Source organism: Hyperolius riggenbachi, chromosome 1 (assembly GCF_040937935.1).
Source record: "Hyperolius riggenbachi isolate aHypRig1 chromosome 1, aHypRig1.pri, whole genome shotgun sequence".
Lineage (NCBI taxonomy): Eukaryota > Metazoa > Chordata > Amphibia > Anura > Hyperoliidae > Hyperolius > Hyperolius riggenbachi.
This window is the reverse complement of record NC_090646.1, coordinates 523104231-523122684: the sequence shown is the minus strand read 5'-3', so window position 1 is coordinate 523122684 and position 18454 is coordinate 523104231. Positions and strand designations below refer to the sequence as shown.

General features: G+C 40.9%; 1 protein-coding gene across 2 annotated transcripts in view; it reads left to right on the top strand.

Moving 5' to 3' along the window:
- HECTD4 (HECT domain E3 ubiquitin protein ligase 4) overlaps positions 1-18454 on the top strand; it is a 218182-nt gene that overhangs the window by 147323 nt on the left and 52405 nt on the right. For both annotated transcript variants that reach the window (XM_068245864.1, XM_068245855.1), the window contains exons 33-43: positions 204-350; positions 1905-2089; positions 2300-2453; positions 3727-4007; positions 6041-6230; positions 6344-6425; positions 11230-11432; positions 13050-13185; positions 13366-13548; positions 14601-14765; positions 17735-17904. In XM_068245864.1, the coding sequence (XP_068101965.1) occupies positions 204-350; positions 1905-2089; positions 2300-2453; positions 3727-4007; positions 6041-6230; positions 6344-6425; positions 11230-11432; positions 13050-13185; positions 13366-13548; positions 14601-14765; positions 17735-17904 (1896 nt within the window). The remainder of the gene's footprint in view (positions 1-203; positions 351-1904; positions 2090-2299; positions 2454-3726; positions 4008-6040; positions 6231-6343; positions 6426-11229; positions 11433-13049; positions 13186-13365; positions 13549-14600; positions 14766-17734; positions 17905-18454) is intronic.

Sequence of the window (18454 nt, the reverse complement as noted above, 5' to 3'; positions counted from 1 at the left end):
CAATAGGAAAGTTAAGTATGAATCTGGCCGGTGAGCAGCTCCACCCATACTATGATGCAGTGACTCAAGAAGTCTTCCTTTAATACGTAAAAGTATTTGTCTGTAATAATGCGATACTTTTCATGTGTTATAGCTTTGTAAATATGTCTGTTAATAAAGACCATTTATCATGTGGCGAATATAAACAATTGTGTTCCAAACAGGATAGAAGAGCTTACATGTGGTGGAATGGTGGAACAAGTTCAAGAAGCCTTTGGGGAGACAATGACTTCAGTTGTATCATTGTGTGCTCGTTATCCCATTGCGTGTGCAAACAGTATTGGCCTGCTATGTACCATACCTTACACCAGGTAAATCAATGTGGTGGTAGACAACATGCGATACTTAGACATAGATAAATCCCTGCTTTGTATCATTTTGAAGTTCTAACCTCGAAGGAGGCATGGGGGTGACATAGAACGCGAGAGAACTGCGCAGCCATAGGCGACAAAATGGTTAAGTTAAAACACACACACACCCCCAGCAAGTTGTACTCGTCATTTCAATTATGAGCGGCAGAGCTCAATTCAAGCTGTTCGATTTAATCTCACAGCAGCCATTTCAGTGTGGTGTAAAATCTAGTTCATTCAGCTAATGAACATTTAAACTTTTCAGCTCTTGCATACAAATAACTCCGCTCTATTAACTCTTTCAATTCAGAAACATAAAAAATAGATAAAGGCAGGAGGGTGTAAGTTGGTATAGTACTGTATGTCCTCATATGCATCTCAAAATGTCACATATTCAAGTGTGCGTTAAAATATTGTCTCAAGTATTACATGATTTCTTAAAACAATGAGTGAAATACCATACGAATTCTTAAAATAAGAAACCTGACTTTAAAACAGTATGATGTGATAGCTTTGTGAAATGAAGCTCCAAAAAGATGATCCAGCACCGTCCATTTGAGTACCGTAATTCAAGCTCTTTTATTCAAGTATTTATACATGGTTTGAGGAACTGCAGTGAAAATAACTTAATGGAAAAAAGTACTTACCGTAATTGTTACAATAATTATTTATACATGCTTTTGTCAGTGTTTGCCCATTATAAAGTCTTTCCTCTGCTTAATTTACATTCCGACATTTATCACATGGCGACATCTTTACTGCTGGCAGGTGATGACTGTAGAGAGATGCTGCTTTTTTGGCAGTTAGAAACAGCTGTTATTTCCCACAATGCAACAAGGCATCAGTGTGATATCAGCCCCCCTCGCTTGTTTGGTTTAATTAATCCACTTTGTTGGTATTTTTTCATTGGTCGCCACTGCTCACTTAGTTGCTCCTGGTTGGTGGGAACTGGCAGTTTTTAGTTTCCCATCAGGTCCAGCGTTTTTGTTCAGCATTGTCATGCCCATAAGAGTTCTGGCCACTCCCTGTCTTTATATTCCGATTAGCTCCGGATTTGGTGCCTTACTGTATATATGGTCCAGGATAGTTGATGGTTTTCAGAGGTTGCACTGACTTGAAAAAGGGGGGGGGACTCTCCTCCCGAAACGGCGTCTTCATTGTGTGTAAGCCTTTTGCAAGTTCTATACATGAACCATGTATTAATACTTGAACAAAAGAGCTAAAATTACTCAAAACGGACAGTGCTGTATCATCTTTTGGATTACCTCCGTGGGCAAGAAGGTCTGATCTTCAGCACGTAATCATTTTATTTTTTTTGGTGGGTGCAGTCTACACATTGGTTGTTCCTATAGCTTTTTGAATTGACATAATGTGTAGTTTAGCTGTTATAATACCAGTGAGCATACATAGCCCATTATTTGTAGATGTAATTTCACAGGACTATCGCTGTACTTGCAAAGTTCTAATTTTTACTGACCTGTATTGATTATCTTTATATTATTGTTAACCTGGTAGGAGTGAAGAAAAATGTCTGGTCCGTAGTGGATTGGTTCAGCTCATGGACAGGTTATGTAGCTTGAGCAACCAGGCAGAATCCAGCTCAAGTGAAAAACAAACTAAGAAGCAGAAAGTGGCAACTATGGCATGGGCAGCCTTCCAGGTCCTGGCAAACAGATGTGTAGAATGGGAGAAGGAAGAAGGTCAGTAGTGCATCTGTTCTCAAGTGCAGTGGCATCCAGTCATATAGACACTGTAACAAGCAAATGTGGATGATTGCTTTATTTTATATCTTTAGATTTATACTAGTGTGACTTAAATGCTGTGTAACATGTATGTAAACCTTTCCAATTCAAACATTTATTTTAATAACTTTTATGTACTTATTTTTTTTTCAACCTGGCATACTGAAGGAGGCTCTACAGAGGCTGTCCATTCAGGTTTGGCTCGCCAGGTGTCGACTCTTCTTACAAACCATCTAGCACGAGCCACAGAATGTTGTGGCAACCAGGCAGCTGGGAATGATGCGTTACAAGATGTTCTCAGTCTTCTTAATGACCTTTCTAGGTAACTGGAATACTATTTCATTTTATTCATAAGTTCAGTGTGCCATGGCTTTGCACACCAAATCATAACCTGCATTAGTTGCAGTAATGGGAGCAAGCGCTCGATCTTGTACCCAGTGTTTGTGTGAAAGAATAATAAAGAATAATAAAGATGGACGTTTTATAGGTTGAAATATTTTTATATGAATCTGCCATTTTTGAATGTAATTTTGTCTTTGTTGTGCCCAGTGCCCAACCTACAGACCGAAGGTTCCATGCAATACTAAAGTACTTGCTGTGGTGCCCTCAGACTGTTTTGGCCATGAACATTTTTTAGTATCAACCCATCACCACATTGTTTTTGGGAACACGCTGTTCAACATCTTGTCTATAGTTAAATATAGACATCTTGTCTATATCATCTTATCTATAGTTCTTGACACAGACACTGAAAATGCAATGGTCTTTGGTGATATCCAGGTTTCATTTTTGAATCAAGAAGATTACTTTTATAAATCTACATGTATTCTAGGTATGTAATCTAAATATAAAGAACGACAAAGCATGCACTATTTGTTATTACTAGTATTTCACCTAGGGATTATTACATTAGTTCATTTCTGAGATCACAAGTAATTGATAAGGCTGAGGACCTGTACACATACATCACTAGTGCTATCTTACCAAAAGTGGTAAGACAAATAATTACAATAAGGGAAAGCTAAATGTCTTTGAGGAGAATGTGCAGACTAAATTCATTGCATGGTTAAGCAACTGTTATTTTTGGATCCTTTAGCAATGACCTAATCTTCATTATAAATTTAGTAATCTTCCCTGGAAACACTTGAGAACCCAAAGCTAGTCGATAATTAAAATGGTATTTATTATGGGCTTGTAGGATACTTGACCACAGCTGAGAATCAGTGATGGGCAGTTAGAATAACGATGGGCGGTCCCTTTGGTCTTGTCAGGGACTACATTGGAGGCACTCTATTTCTAGCTAGTGAACCACCACTGACTTAAATTCCAAAATGGATTATGGTGACAACCAGAACACGTTTTGGAATTTACTTTATTTTTTTCCCCATGACAACTGTCAAATACAGACATGGAGATATGGACATCCATGCTGCTGGAAACATGGGCAGCAATAACACCTCCATGCTAGTCAGAACTGAAATATTTTCCACTGCTGCATGCATTTAGAGTATTGGTATATGGTATTTAGAAATGTAAAGAGCTGATGATATCGATAAGGTTTTATGTATAATATATGTACTAATTTATCCACTCAGGAGTCAAATTGGGAAGGCAATACTGAGCCAACCGGCTTGTGTCTCTAAGCTTCTATCATTGCTTTTGGACCAACGTCCATCTCCAAAACTAGTCCTAATCATCCTTCAGCTGTGCCGTGCTGCTCTGCCGCTCATGAGTGTGGAAGACTGTGAGAATGTGGAGCTTCCTCCATGGAGCTACTCTGTACCATCTCTGAACAGCGAGCAAGATGATCCCAGTGACCCAGCCTCTAAGATTGCATCCTTGCTTCTGGCTAAGCTAGCTGATTATGTGGTTCCAGGTAATCGTCAGTACATTCATACTTCAGGGAAATAATAATGGAGAGCTCCAAAATGGTTTATACAGAATGATGGCATAATAATGGTTAATATCTCTACAAGTCAGGTATTGTCATTTTGCTGTATGTCACCCCTAAATATTGTCTGTAACGGAAATTAATGTACAGCGCTGCATAGTATGTTGGCGCTTTATTAATACAATAAATAATAATAATAAAGTACATACACATTGCTAGTATGAAAGAGACGTAATCCATAATTAATAGAGAAATACTAGCTTCTTCAGCAACTGACTATTACATTCGAATGAGGCTTTAGCAGGAACAATTTTAAACCATTTTTATTTTATCTTGATTAAAGCCCTGGGATCCTTGTACCTAGCAGGTGACCTGATAAAAGTACGGCCATGAAAAAACATTCTTTCTGGTCACTTATCTTCCCTCACTATTGCACAAGCTATGTAATCAGCAGCTTTAGAGAGAGATACAATTATGGAGGCTAACCTTACTGACTCTGAATACATGTAGATAAGTGATGGCTAACCTTGGCACTCCAACTGTGACACAACTACAAATCCCATCATGCCTCTGCATCACTGAGTTGTGCTTAGAGCAGTCAGAAAATTGCAATGCCTCATGGGATTTGTAGTTCCACCACAGCTGGAGTGCCAAGGTTAGCCATCACTGATGTAGGTAGTTATGCACTAGTGATTGTGTCATTGAGTAAAGAATAATAATTAATATTTTTCTGAATCGCTGATCAAGGCTAACCAAGAAGCTTAGGTAGATTAGAGCCCTTATTCAATTACTCCTAAGATTTCACACCTTATCAATTATATGCCCCTTAAGCGACCAGCACACAAGAAAATACTTGGAATACGTTTTACTGTACTTTTTCAATTGCAGAGTGCTGAAAAGTTATTTAAAACAGAAGATGAAAACATTTTTCCAAGGAGAAAAAAGTAAATTGAATAAGAGCCCAGGTATCCCAATCCCTGAATAGGTTTTCCAGGTGACTCATAACCAAAGTGAATCGTTTCCTTAATCACTGGTATGATAAGGCTGCAGACATCTCCGATTTGTAACAGCAATGTCAGCGCTGCTTTTGTGCTTTAGCATTACACCTTACACTGATGACTTGTGCCCTTGCTTTGGGCAGTTTGAAATGCTGACAGAGGCACTTTGTTTTTTATCATCTTTCGGTTACGATGAGGATAGGTTATTGCTGATTCTGGAGAATGTAGATTTTTATTTTGCCTCACTCTGTTAAAGAAAAAAATTGGCCTGGGTGTCACTTTAACCCATAGTAAACCAAAAATTGAACAATCGCAAATGGGAACATAAACCACTTATAGAAGCAAAATGATAGAAGAAAATACTTTGTTCTGTGAGTCAGATGTGTTTGCTAGTGCTCTGTATCTATCTTCCTGCATTCAGTATGTTCAGCGGGTTAGTTAGGTGTGAACGTGTGACTCCAAAGTAGGAAGAACAGACTACATTTCCCAGTAATACTGTAAAAAAAACATGGCTGACAGTTTGTAAACTATAAAGGGTGGTGACAGAGGCAGTGGCAAGTGTTTTGCATAAAAATAGTTTATTTGTTTAATCACTGCATAGTTCAGCACCTACCTCATCCTCATTCAGTTCTCTACACAAGATAATGGCACGGCCTACTGTAGGCTTATAATTCACAGGAAGTGGAATCTTAAAGGACCCTCTCTTTGAGACAGAAGCTTGTCCTACATTTTTATAGATCTAAGTACAGCTGCAGGTAAGCACAGACTAAAACACATTTTTGAAAATGCAATGCCAAAACTAATACTTGAAATTTCCAGTAAACAGCAGGTGTTTCAGACATTTTAAAACCTCAAATTTGGGTTTAATTGGATGTTAAATATCTGTAATTGAAACTGGATAATTCAGTGGAAAATGAGAAATGAGACCTATTAAATGTATGGGTTGAGAAATAAATTGACCATCGTTTGTAATGTTTTCGGTGTTTTGCATTGTGATCAGGCTCTTCTGTTCTGTTGCAGGATGCCAGACAGTTCTCTCCCCCACTGCTTCTGAGCCTGATAGTGGCTTATCGAAAGCTAGTCCAAAAAATTCCCAGAAAGGGGACAAGGATTCTGGGGAGGAGAGTGAAGCTGTGGATGGTAAACTATCCATTTTTATCCACAAACGAGAAGATCAGTCCTCTCATGAAGTCCTGCAGCCTTTGCTCAGGTAACACAGAAGCTCACATTCTCTTTTAGTCAGAAATTCTATTATGTAACGCAAGTTATACTTTAACATTTTACTGTTTCACAGTTTTTGCAATTTTCCCTTATGTTTTATAGTAGCTCAGAGGGGCGACCATTCCGTCTCGGGACTGGGGCCAACATGGAGAAAGTTGTGAAGATGGATCGTGATATGACTAAAGTTAGTATTCACGTTTTATTCTTGGAGTGTTTGTATAACATTACAATATAATGACTTTCTCCTTAAATTAACTTTGTAAACTTCCTGATTAGGGTTGCTGCGGTATGACGGTATACAGCAGTTTGATTGTGCATGGTAATCATAACATGCACAATCCCATTTTACCGGTTTTAGGGGGTGGGGCGAGAGCAGCACATTGGTGGGAGCAGAGCGGACGCATTGGTGGGGGAGAGCGGGCTGAAACTACTCGCCTTCCTTTGGCAACACGCGGCTACAATCTTCTTCTTCTTCCTCCCAGGCGTCTTCGCCTTGGTAACAGCGCCCGTGTTGACGCATCTCAGGGAGCGCTGTTATTAAAGTGATGACGCCTGAGAGAAGCAAGATAGATGCAGTGTGTGGCTAGCTGAAGAAGGAAGGTGAAAAGGTTCTGTCCGCTCTCTCCCGCCACTGTACTGGAGGCACCTATACCTATACTGGATGAACTATAATAACTACCTACACTAGAGGCACCTATACCTCTACTGGGGGAACTATACTAGCTACCTACACTTGGAGATACCTATACTGGGGGAACTATACTAGCTACCTACACTGGAAGCATCTATACTGGGGGTAACTATACTAGCTACCTATACTGGAGACACCTATACTGGGGGTAACTATACTAGCTACCTACACTGGAGGCACCTATACCTCTACTGGGGGATCTATACTAGCTACCTACACTTGGAGATACCTATACTGGGGGAACTATACTAGCTACCTACACTGAAAGCATCTATACTGGGGGTAACTATACTAGCTACCTATACTGGAGACACCTATACTGGGGGAACTATACTAGCTACGTACACTGGAGGCACCTATACCTATACTGGGGGCAACTATACCTGCTACCTACACTGGAGACACCTATACTGGGGAACTATACTAGCTACCTACACTGGGGGCAACTATACCTATCTATACTGGGACAACTATATTGGCTACCAATACTTGGAGGCACCTACCTTGCTAACCTATCCTGGGGGCAACTGTACTGGCTACCAGTACTGGAGGCACCCACCTGGCTAATCTATACTGAGGGCACCAATAGCTGGCCAGTTTTGTTATTGGCCGTCCAGATCCCAAAGTTTTTTTTTGGGTTCTGGCCGTAACATACTTTAACTTTAAAGTGTACCCGAGCCAAATCTCCGGTACAAAATCAGATACTTTAAGAGAGTAAAATGCCATATGTGATGTTTCATATCAGTTTTGATACTAGCCAGCTTGTAAGACCATGGGCATTTGTGCCTGGTCTTGTGGTACATGGGACATGTCACTTGCTGAGAGCTGTGTTTTCTACCATGGCTTCAATATCTTTCCACTGCCCAAAAGAAATATACGGTGTATTAAGGGCTCCCAGACTGGACATATATGTGGATATTTATCTGTTTTAGGGATTGGAGTCCTTGTGAAAAGTACAGCTTGACCTTATACAGTGCTCACAGGATCTGGATTTATACACAAATGTCTATGTTCATAGATCCAGCCCCTGGGATAGTAGTACTGATGCGTGCTTTTCCCAGCCTGCAGATGAAAGATACACGACCACAGTATTGGCCAGCCTTGGAGCTGGCTGGGTGCAGCATATTGCTGGCAGGTGGTAGAAGAGGTATTATACACTAAACTTATGGTGGTGCCTGGTGATTTAAAGGTGAAATATCCCTTCAATATCATTACGTTGGTTTCTTGGATAACTGTTGCTTGCTGCATCTGTATGAAAATACAATGTTGACCCATTGTGATATAGTAAATTTCTGTTATAGTAAAATACTTGACCAGGTCCCTTGGAGTTTACCGTAAAGGGATTCTACTGGAATAAGCTTGCATGAAAATTGTATGCAGCTTGAAATTGTGGCAGTCAAAAGATGCACATGATTGGCATTAAATTTGCATGCAACCCGGGGCCCTCTCTGGTTGAGGTGTTTTGTATTTGAGGCCTTTGGTGAGGTCTCGGCTGAAGATGAACTGGGCAACGTCTGTGTTGTTCCCTCTGGATAGCAATGCCCATCAGTTGATTCACCCCTCCTCGCGTTTGGAGGTGGCGGACACTATTGATACGTGGGAGTTGAAGTATCTAGGGATGTGGGTGGTTATATGGCAGACAACCTTACACTCTTGGTTGGGACTCTTGAGACTCTGCTTCAGGTTTGGGGAAAGTTGCCTCTCAATGTGGTGGGTAGAGTCACGGCCATTAAAAGGGTTTTTGCCCCCAAACTTTTTTATATTTCACAGATGTCCCCCGTCCAGATCACTAAGAATCTATTCTATGCTGTCGGGCTTTATCTGGGGGGGGATCAGCCCCTGGATTGACTGAGTACACTTAGGCTCCCTGCCATAGCCGGCCTTTGACCTGAGCGACCGGAGCGGTCGCTCAGGGCGCTGGCTTCTAAGGGGGCGCCTATAGCTGGTTACCTATACTGAGGGCACCAACACCTGGCTACCTATACTGGAGGCACCTATGCCTGGCTACCTATGGGGGCGATGGAGACCTTCAACTGACTTCCTATACTGGGGGCACCTATGCTTGGCAACCTATATTGAGGGCACCTACACATGAGATCCTATACTGGGGCACCTATAACTGGCTACCTACCTATACTGAGTCTGAGGTCGTTTTTTTGGGGGGGGAGGGATCACACTGCGGCTATAACGGAGAACTGAGCATTTGGCGTGATGTCACGATGTCAAAAAGGTTGGGAACCACTGTCCTAGGAGATATCTCAAGAAAAAAGGTGGTGTGTGTGTGTGTGTGTGTGTGTGTGTGTGTGTGTGTGTGTGTGTGTGTGTGTGTGTGTGTGTGTGTGTGCACACGCATGCGCGAAGAGGATGAAGGGGGGCACAAAAATCAGGTTTCGCTCAGGGCACTGTGAAACCTAAGGCCGGCCCTGCTCCCTGCGATGTATGGGGGTCTAGCGCTCCCAGATTTTTACTTACACTTTGTCGCAGCTCAGCTCACCTACGTGCACAGATGGATGAGTGCAGAGAGGTCTGATGTGTCACTGAACCTGGAGGCTGACATTGCTGCCTCATATGAAGATTTAAGCAACCTAATATATCGTGGGTTTGGCCACTCGCAGGGAAGGGTCATCTATACTTAATGCCTCTGCAAGAATCTATGCACAGACATCTAATTTATTCCCACAGCCTGCCGGTGTTATTTTACATACCGTGCCTTTGTGGTTCAACCCGTTTTCCAGAGCTTTTACAAATGGAGGATTATCATTTTTGGTTTCTGCACGGATCAAATATGTTAATCATCTTTCATTGGATTGGAACGTTGTCATTTGGGCATTTGAGATTGGAATGTAGACTTCCACGCCGATCTCTGTTTCATTATTCTCAAGTGCGTATGCTGTCAGAGTCCAGTTGTGAAGTTTCGGGTGTCAGAGTTAAGCCCTCCGAGCTTGAATCACTGATCCTCAACCGGGATAAAACTAAGTCTCTCGTTGCTATGCTATACTACAGAAACAGGTGGGCTTTGATAGATATGATAAAGCTAAAGCAAAATGGTAGGTGGACCCATTTGGATTTGATAGTTCAGAGTGGTTGGAATTTGAGTCATTTTATGACAATGGTTATCAGTGCTAGAGACAAATTAATACAGGTTAAGTGGTTTCATCAATCCTACTATTCCCCTATCTGATTGTCCAAAAACTGAGTCAAATTTTAAGCGGGGTGTTACAACTGCAGATGCCCGAGCGCTGATTTTTTTTTTTTGCATTGTGTATGGTGGGGCACTCCAGTTTACAGTAATATTACTTTGTACAAGCTGACAAATCAGATCCGGGGTCACCTGGCCAAGTTTGATAAAGTGTTGGGGGGCTTGAGTAGAAGATAATGGAACAGTTAATCCTAATTTGGACATTAATGTGAGTGTGTCAGATATTTATCTGTTTGTATGTTAATATTCTCACTCTCCATCTGAGGGTTAATGTAAACGGTTTCCTTATGCTTATGTTGTATGGTTTCAGGACATTCTGTATGAAATACTGATCTACCTATATTCAACATATGATAGTTAACCTGCAAGGTCCTTGGGTCGTAGGGGTGGGTGGTTGGGATTGAGGGGGGGGATATTGTTTATTTGTATTATTGTTTGACATTTTCAAAAACAATTCTCTTTAAAAAAAACTTGGTGTGAAAACAGTACCTGCAGGAATATTGCCGCAAGGCTGTCCGGGAAGAGTCTTGCAGCAATATTCCTGACTCTACCTACCAACAAGCAGCATATACTGTACAAGATGGACATAAGCAGGTCAGGCCATTGGAATAAAGAATTGCACCTTAGCACTGCAGGAACGATCATTCTTATGGGAGAGGATCGGCTTTTCACAGGGTTACATATGTAATAAATGATCAACACAATGTGGTTGTATAACTAATGAGCCTTAATAAACGTTTAGAAAAGTTACCTGAATGACCTTCATATAGTAACACAGAGGTGCCAAGCATCAACCAGACCAGACGCTGTGTTGTTGCTCCTGTCTTTATTGCCTGAAGAAGCGGGTCTCTTTGCCCGTGAAACGCGTTGCGACTTTATTGGGAGCAATTGAATAAATTATGTATATTTATTTTTGAAAAAACAACAGCCTTGTTGTCAGTTTGTGGTTAGTCGGTCCACCGCCGCAACCTAAACATTTTAAACGTTTTAGCCTTTTTTATCCTCTCGGCGCCTCTGTACACCTGCAAGCTTCATATAGTAGGTGTTGTTGAGAATTCATTTTCTTACATACATTTTTTGCTTTTGTCCATCGACTAGAGTGGCTGCTGTGAAGTGATCACTGAGGAATCTGCTGCTGCCTTACGTAAAGCGACCAAATGGGCCCAGTCTGGTTTAATTGTCAGTGTTGGACCACCAGTGGAGACAGTGAGCCCTGAAACTGCCAGTGGCTTGTCTACTGGGGACAAAAAGAAAACTGCCCAGACTTCCATCTGTAGAGAGAGGAATTCAGAGCTTGCCAGGTACAAAGCTTGTGTACTTTTATTTTTTTGAAAATCAGCCGTAATCCAAAATCATTTTACTTTGTTTGTTCTCTCCAAGATAACTGCAATGTGTGGTCCTCTTTTAACCACTTTATCCACCACTACAGTATATCTATGTCCTCTGTGACTTCATCTAAGCCATGAGTCAGTAGATATAAGTCTTGTAGCGGAAGCAGTGCTGTGCAGGATTGGGCTTGCTCCTGTGCACATTTCTGGCACTTTCTGATGCAGCACTAATTGGTGAACGGGAATATGTTTCCTGAGCTAATGAGATTGATTTTTTGCAATTAAAAATACTTTTATTTTCTCAGTTCATAGTGAAAATTACACTCTGTACCATTATTTCAGAATCAATATCTTATTTACCATAAATTGTGACAAGAACATAATCTAAGTTTTGTGATAAGCTGTAAGAATAGCCAAACAAAATGTTGTTGTTTTTTTTTTTTATCTACAGTAGCACTTTTTATTTTTAAACTGGAATTGGTAAAACTGAGAAATAATTTTTTTTTCTTATTTTTTTCCTTGTTTTCCCATTAAAATTTATAGAAAACAATTGTTCGAGGGGAAAAATGGCATACAATGAAAGCCTAGTTTGTCTTGAAAAAAACAATATATATTTCATCTCTGTGTTATAACAAGGGATCAAGTTATTTCTGATTAAATAAGAACGTAGCTAAACTGTCAAAACTGCTCTGGTCCATAAGTGGGGAAACAATGTCTGGATGCGAAGTGGTTAAGGCTCTTCACCATTCCCTTCTGCTAAGCCAGGGGTCAGGAACCTTTTTGGCTGAGAGAGCCATAAACGCCACATACGGTATTTTAAAATGTAATTCCGTGAGAGCCATACAATATGTTTCAAACTGGGACAGTAGGGCTCACATCCCTATTGCCATGGTGATGTGTATGCAGTTCATCTGCCGGGCAGCGGAAGTGTCAGACGAGTCTTCAGCTTCTCTTGGGTTTCAGCAACATCAGCAATTTTCCTAAGAGCCAGACAGGAGAAATACCAACTAACAGCTTGTACAATTATCTAGCTGACTTAGGAGTTAATTCACTTTGTAGGACAAGATCCCCACACTTTGGCCCAATAGGCTGCCTGTCATATGTAGCCATCAAAAGAGCCACATCTGGCTCCCGAGCCATAGGTTCCCTACCCCTGTGCTAAGCTAAATATTTGTTTGTGTCCATACCTCAGATCCAACTGTAAGGCTAAGTTGACACACAAATCTGCACAGTTCCGTTCCAGTCCTGTCAGTTTTCTATCAGTTTTACCTGACAGAAATGAGTGTGAACCTAAACATAGAAAAATGATACAAAACTGACAGGACTGGAACGTAACTGTACACATTTTTGTGTGTTAACCCAGCCATAGAAAACTGACAGGACTGGGACGTAACTATACACCTATGTGTGTGAACATATTTATACTGCTAGACACTGGAAGATTTGAAGTGTTATTTTATCTATTTTTTTTGTTTGGTTTTGTTAACTTTCAAATTTGAAGCCTCATAAGAGACACATGTTAATAACTATAACACAAACGTATAACATTCTTCAGTTGATAAAGATTTGAATGCCTTTTCTTATTTTTAGAACTGATCCTGTTCGTCCTTTCATTAGTGGACATGTTGCTAACAGTATGGCTGCAGAAGTGATAGCTTTACTCCATAGTTTGCTTATGGCCCCAGAGTCTAATGCAGCGCAGATTTGGACAACTACTGCAGAAAAGGTAACCGATCATATTGTCTGTTAGTATATCATTCTGAAATGGTAAACAACTGAGCAGCACAGGTGTAAATAAGGGATTTGTACTAACTCTACTTGCTGTTACAAAAAAGGAAAGAATGTAACTCTAAATGTATGTATATGCACATATCTAATCACATGTCGGTAATTTGTGTCTATGCAGGTTCTGTCCCGTGCCTTAATGCATATTCCTCAGCTGGGGAAGTATGCAGAGAGCATCCTAGAAAATGGTAGTGGGAGTGGCAGAAAGTTGGCCAAGCTGCAAGGTATAGCGAGGCAAGCTGTAGCTGCACTCTGTGCTCTTGGAGGATTCAAGGAGGCCATTAAAATAGGTTCTGAGGTCCAGGTAACAATCTACATTCTATAGACTGTTTATATTCTGTTTTATTTTAAATGCTTTATTAAACCCCCAGAAGATATAAATCTATGAGGGTCATCCAGAAAGTTAAGGCTGTTTGCTTTTATCTGTTACGCAAGGTATTCTTTCAGTGCAATTTAACTTGCATCTGTTAAGTTAATCTCTTCTCTCTCTGCACCACTTGTCACGTGACTGCAGAAAGCTGATAGCTGTTCAGAAGCATTAAAGGGACCTGAAGTGAGTGATATGGAGGCTTCCATATTTATTTCCTTTTAAACAATACCAGCTTCCTGGCAGTCCTGCTGTACTCTTTGGCTGCAGTATTGTCGTAATTGCACACCTAAAACCAGCATGGGGCTAATCTTGTTCAGGGACTATGGCTAAATGTATTAGAGGCAGCCGATGAGCAGGACTGCCAGGTAACTGGTATTATATAGGAGTAAACAAAGGCGCCAAAAGGATTAAAAAAAAATATACAATTCCTAAAACATGGAAGAGGGGGGGCGTGGGATTGGGCCTTTTCCACTCCAAAGGATGACAATAGGATCGTGTTAAGGTATAACACAAGATTTATTTATACATTCCACATTAGTTGCAATGGGCCCACCCCCGCCACTTCCATGTTTTAAGAATTTTTATATTTATTTGTCCTTCTGGCACCCCTGTTTACTCAGATATTGTATTCGCCCACCCTTGGTGGAAGGGCAGAAATTCTTCACATTTCTTCCCATCAACGGAGAGTGACTTCTTAATCCTGAGTGGGGACAGGCTTGTTCTCCCCACCTGCCTTTACAGTGGTTGCCTAAGCAGTAACCCTGGTTTGTGAGTATTACTCTACTTACTCTACACTTTCTCCCAATACCAATACATCCTACACCATATTTGGGCTCTCGGTGTCCCTGCTTTTGTCTTCTCAGGTAACTGGTATTGTTTGAGAGGAAATGAACATGGCGGCCTCCATATCCCTCTCACTTTAACATAAATGATTGCAGTTTGTGTTGCTTTTCCAGTATAATGGGTTATCCTATTTGTATTTGTAGGTGCTTGGTAAAGGGATATCTGGGAGTATTGGAGTGGTTGCATCCATAAATGAACAGGAAGGTATTGCAACTGTGAATTTTCCATCCTTAGATTTTAGGAAATCCTCCAAAGCGTCCGACACACTGGCAATTCCATTGTTTAGGCTCTGTGTTCCCCGCTCTGAGGTAAGGATTTCCTTCATTGATAGTGTGCACATTGGGGCAGTACATGTCCTCTGTATTACAGTATCTTTGCATTTGATCGGATGTATGTTTTACAATAATGAGGCTTTAAGGTCAGCAACACTTAAATCTATTTATTAAAGCCATTTATTAACTAATTCAAAGTAATCCATCATTCCAACCTCATAGTTGATGGTATCTCCAGGCAAACGTTTTATTAAACTCTAGGCTCCTTCCCTTTTACATTTGTCATTTTAGATAAGATCACCTCCCATATCCCATTTGGGGGCGGGCAGAGAGTATCAGCTTGGCTATGCCTCCCTTCCCACAAGACATTCCATAGCCTGGAGCACTGCAAGTTGCAGCAGCATCACATCCTAAAGTGATTGTCTTCTTATTCTTAAGCTACAATAAGTATAATTTATATTAGTGGCCAACATGTTCACAAAGGTGGACTGCAGCACTTTTGCCGAATGTCATATTTTAAATCAGTTACTAGAAACTACATTTCCCAGAAACCATAGCACTGCAGATAGACAGGCATTGTATAAATGAAATCTGTTGCTGTCAACTGAGTAAGGTCCTTTGCCTTAATGCTGTCCAGGCAAAGCCGTGACATCCATAAAAACCTGACCAAAAAAAAAAAGGTTTCATATGTTGCTGGCAAGACAAATAAAGGAAAAGAAATTCTAATGGTGAGGTTATAACTCCATTCCATGTTTTTTTAAACTGACTAATTTTTAGCACCACTCTGATGGTCGTATAGGACCACTTTGGTTGTACAGAATTAAAGTAATTAGACTTAATTTAATAACACGACCATTGATTCTAAGAGCAGCCAAGTTACACTTCAGCCTTCACATACTCTGCTTGGGGGTGAATGCATCATTACTGCAACATCCATATTGCCTGATGAAATCAATCTGTGAGGATGTCTGGACACACTCCTTGATGGCTGATTATATGGCATTTATGTCTGGGAATCAGTGACCTAAAGGGGGGGGGGGGGGGGGGGCTATTTTATGCCATCACAGAGGTAATTGTCACTTGGTTGAAAGTCTGGGAACAGAGTTAGTGTGGCAGTATAGTAACTTCAGGGCAGTGTTATAGTATGCGCTTTAAATTTAATTTTGGGCATTATTATATTTTGCTATTTAAACTCTATAAGGAGCCACAACACTGTCCCAGACTATGCCTTACCGATATCAGAACATTATTTTGTCTAGATAGTGCTGCAGTTCACTGAATGGCTGCTACTTCTTGGATAAACGTCAACATACCAATCCATTACGTATTAATGCCAACTTACATTCCCCAACTGCTCTGTTAAGTCTAAATTTCTGTATTCTTTCTAACTTTTTGTCTTTTGGGGGGGGGGGGGGGGCTGCACACAGGTCACATTACAAGGCACACTTAACATTTTCCTCCGAGGGAAAGCCTATTCCCTGTGGCTGGTAAACATTGCCCAACAGCCCATATACTGTACGGATTCCTGCCTACATTATCTAGTAGTACAACTGCTTTAATGTGTGTTCTGTAAATGCATATTGCATGCATTATAGCTTTATAGAACTTACAGATGGTGTTGTGGCTTATTCTTTGTTTTTGCTTACAGCCTTTTGGTGTTTTGATTATTGTATATTCTTGTTTAAACTAGGCATAGTCAATTATTACCTACTTATAGGACCTTTTGAAAGTCAGAATTTTTGTATGTCTAATGCTGGGAATACACGTTTCGTTTTTGCCTTCGTTTAAACCTTCGTTTCGATTGTGCCTTTTGTCCTTCTCGATCCCGAAATAATCGGTCATACGGTTAATATCACCACCCACGGTTTCGGTTTTTTTTTTCCAATGATGGTTTCGTTTTTCCAATGATCGAAGGCTGCAAAGAAACGAAACGAAAATCCCTTTTTACAGGGACGGACTAACATAAACGAATATATAATCGATCTGAACAGCCATCAAGCCTACCAATGGCTCGATTAGATGGATAAAGAGAGATAATATCAAACATGTTCGATCACTAGTCGTTCGTTTTTGGGGTCTATTAATCGAAACTATAATGAGATTATGACTATTTTCACATACGTTTTCAACACTCGATTCGTTTACCGAACGAATCGAAGGCTAAAACGAAGGCAAAAACGAAACGTGTATTCCCAGCATTAAATTATTTTATAGAGTGAACAGTGGTAATTGTAGTCATTGTTGGGGGACAAACAAAAATAAGATGCCTAACTAATCTGACTGAATAAAGCATGCCTGTGCTTCTATTGCCCATTGTTGTTTTTCCATGTACTGTTGGGCTGACTGTCCCTTTTCATTAAAGCAGACCTGAACTTTTTGTAAACATTCTTACTCATCGGTAGTAAAAGAATTTCTTCAGAAGGCGATATTGAAGTCTTCACACTCTGAACATGGCCACATATTGGCATTTGATGATTGGTTATAATGTGCATCCTCAGATTTCCATCCCATGTACTGGTCAGTTACTTTGTCTGCCCGAGGTGCAGATTTGTTACAATAGGTGGATGTGGGCAGTGCCGCCATGCCTTTTTGCAGACTAATCTTATTACAGTCCCAGAGTGCCTGTGCGCTACCTAGCCTGGGGATCCCATTAGCAAATGTATGTATGTGTGAAGGAGTTTGTTTTGGGTCCAGGTCTGCTTTAAGGAATGAGGAGCTCGGACTGTTAGCGGCTACCAGTGCAGCATTATTATTCAGACAGTTGTAGGTATCTCATTTTCCCATAAAATGGTGGTCCACTGTGGCTCCTGCTTAACCTGGGAATACTCCAGATTAGTCTGGCAGGACAGGAGAGGACAGTACACCTTTTTATTGATTATCTTCTTGTAATCGTCCTGTTATGGTGGAGAGTTAAACAGTAAATTTTAAGCTCCAGTTAATGACACCCCTCATTTCCTAAAAACTAACTGCTTGATTTTTGCCGCACCAACATTCACCCCCATCAGGCATTGCCTCTCCATAAACTGTCCATTACTGAGAAGGTAGTGCAGGCAGTCCAGTCCATGTTACTCCCTCAGGAGGGATGCCTGTCTATTCATACCTCACTTCCTGCAACAGGAGACGCCTCAACTCCAGTCATGGCTGTGGTCCGACTCCTTGCAGAGATCAGAACAAGGTAAGAAGTCATCATTCATACTGCTCAATTTCTCAAAGCCTACGTTTTTATTTCCAAAAGATTACTGCAGGTTTTGTTATGGGTGGGTAAGCACACGGTTACTGATTAAAGGGAACCTAAACTGAGAAGGATATGAATTTTTCCTTTTAAAATAATACCAGTTGCCTGACTCTCCTGCTGATCCTGTGTCTCTAATACTTTTAGCCGCAGCCCCTCAACAAGCATGCAGATCAGGTGCTGAAGTCAGACTGGATTAGCTGCATGCTTGTTTCAGGTGTGTAATTCAGCCGTTACTGCAGCCGAAGAGATCAGCAGGACTGTCAAGCAACTGGCATTGTTTAAAAGGAAACATCCATATCCCTCTCATTTTAGGTTCTGTTTACTCAAACATCAAATGTAGATATGCCTTCTTTACATTCTAGATCAGCCTTTCTCAACCTTTTTACCCTGGAGGAACCCTGCAAATATTTTGGGGATCTCAAGGAACCCCTGAATTTATAGTTGCATGAGTTATGGTCTTTAAAAGTGGGTGTGTGCCTACTGTGACAGC